The following is a 1,726-nucleotide window of genomic DNA, read 5'->3' as shown; positions in this document are numbered from 1 at the left end:
GCTGACTTCCTCCTGGAATACCTTGGGCTTGTCTTATGCTGCCGTTTCATGATTTATGGTTTTTCACGTTCACTGACACTAGTGACATAATACAAAGATACATTATAAAAGAATAATCACCCCTCTCCTTTTCAACCTCCACCCTACTAAATAACCATTGGTAACGCCCACTGTGTATTATTCTACACCTTTCTGATTATTTGCTCACATACAGTTATAAATTTATAGAAGTTATTATTGTGTCTTTGCACAAATGGATTCCCACAGTATAAAATGTTCTGATATGTATTTATTTATTGTTACACAAATTAACCCATTTATTATAGGTCAGCAATGTTTCAAATTGTGGAGCTTCTACTGGTCTTTTGATTCCTTCAGTCTTCTGAGAGCCGACTTCACTGTGAGGGCGGAAGTGGGGTGGTAGGTCCAGGCAGCACCAGCCACTCTTGTCATGCAGGAGCCACAGGGCCAGATCCCCACAGCTCGTCTTTTCATCTCAGCTTCGCAGCAGAAGGAGCAAGTATACTTGGTGTGCTGGCTGATCCCAATTTTCTTCACCATTATCCTGGGGCAGGAGCCATCATGGCTCCCATATTTACCGACGATTCCGAACTTCTCGGCACATTTAGCCACGCTGTTGCAAACTAGGTAGGAACCCAGAGAGCTCTAATATTTATTTTTAATTGCTTAAAAATCATGGATAAATGAATAGATGTAGGATCTACCTTATTCTTTTTAATGGTTGCATAGTATTTCAAGGCACAAGCAAATCATGGTTTATTCAACCATACCTCTGTGTTTCTAATTTTTGCCACCACAAACCAAACAGTGATAAACATGTTTGTTCATATATGCTTCCAGAGTAGCGCTTTTATTTCTAATGGATAGATTCTCAAGAGTAAACATATTGGGTCAAATGATGTCTGGGTTTTGTATTTTTTTAAATTTTCATAGCCATTGCCATATTACTTTCCAAAAAAAATCACAGCAGTTCACATTCCATTTACCTAAGTTTGAGGAGCTGTTTTCCTGCATTCTTACCACCTCTGGCATATTATTGTTATTAGCAATATTTGCCAAAATGATGAAAAATAGTACAACACTGCTCCTCTGATGATGTCCTCAACTCTTACTAAGTTTCAGTAACTTTTCATTTCAGTTATTTTATTTTTTCATTTGTAGAAGTTCTACTTGGCTTTCTCCAAATCTGCCTGGCCATTATTAATCATAGGTTCTTGCTCTCCATTCATTTTAAATGCACCCTTACATTTATTTAAACACATTAAACACATATCTATACACAGCAATCTCAATGTCAGAGGCGGCTGTGGATCTGTGGACTCGCGCTCACTGTGGCGCCTTGTTCCTTTCCTGGTTCGAGACTCCAGACTGCGAGCTGGCATCTGCTGGACTCAATCTGCGTGGAGTCTGGGGCTTGGCTGGACTGCACTTTCCTCCAGGAAAGGTTTTCATTTGTCAGGCATCTGAGGGCACTGCCAACTCAGGTCCCTTTTTAATTAAATTTCTGATTGTCGTTGCTGGTTTTGACCATGAAAAAAGTGAATATTTGGCCTGAGATCTACTTGAGTCCAGCCTATAGTGAAACACTTTCAGGGAAGACTGTTTGCCCAGAACCAAGGGATGGGACAGGCAAGTTTCCACAACACTCACCTTTGAGCGGCACATTTTCAAATAATTTACCATCGTGTGGTCTCTGATCTGACAT

General features: G+C 40.2%; 1 protein-coding gene across 1 annotated transcript; it reads right to left on the bottom strand.

Moving 5' to 3' along the window:
* Window positions 1–354: 354 nt before the first annotated feature.
* LOC123805344 (60S ribosomal protein L37a-like) lies at window positions 355–1,726 on the bottom strand. The gene is made up of 2 exons (XM_045817819.1): window positions 1,672–1,726; window positions 355–644 (listed from the first exon to the last, which is right to left on the bottom strand). The coding sequence occupies exons 1-2, from the start codon at window positions 1,724–1,726 to the stop codon at window positions 355–357; spliced, it is 345 nt and encodes a 114-aa protein (XP_045673775.1).

This window comes from Phyllostomus hastatus, unplaced genomic scaffold (assembly GCF_019186645.2).
Source record: "Phyllostomus hastatus isolate PE091 unplaced genomic scaffold, TTU_PhHast_1.1 phas_scaffold_317, whole genome shotgun sequence".
NCBI classification, from domain to species: domain Eukaryota; kingdom Metazoa; phylum Chordata; class Mammalia; order Chiroptera; family Phyllostomidae; genus Phyllostomus; species Phyllostomus hastatus.
This window is presented reverse-complemented; position numbering and strand designations above follow the sequence as displayed.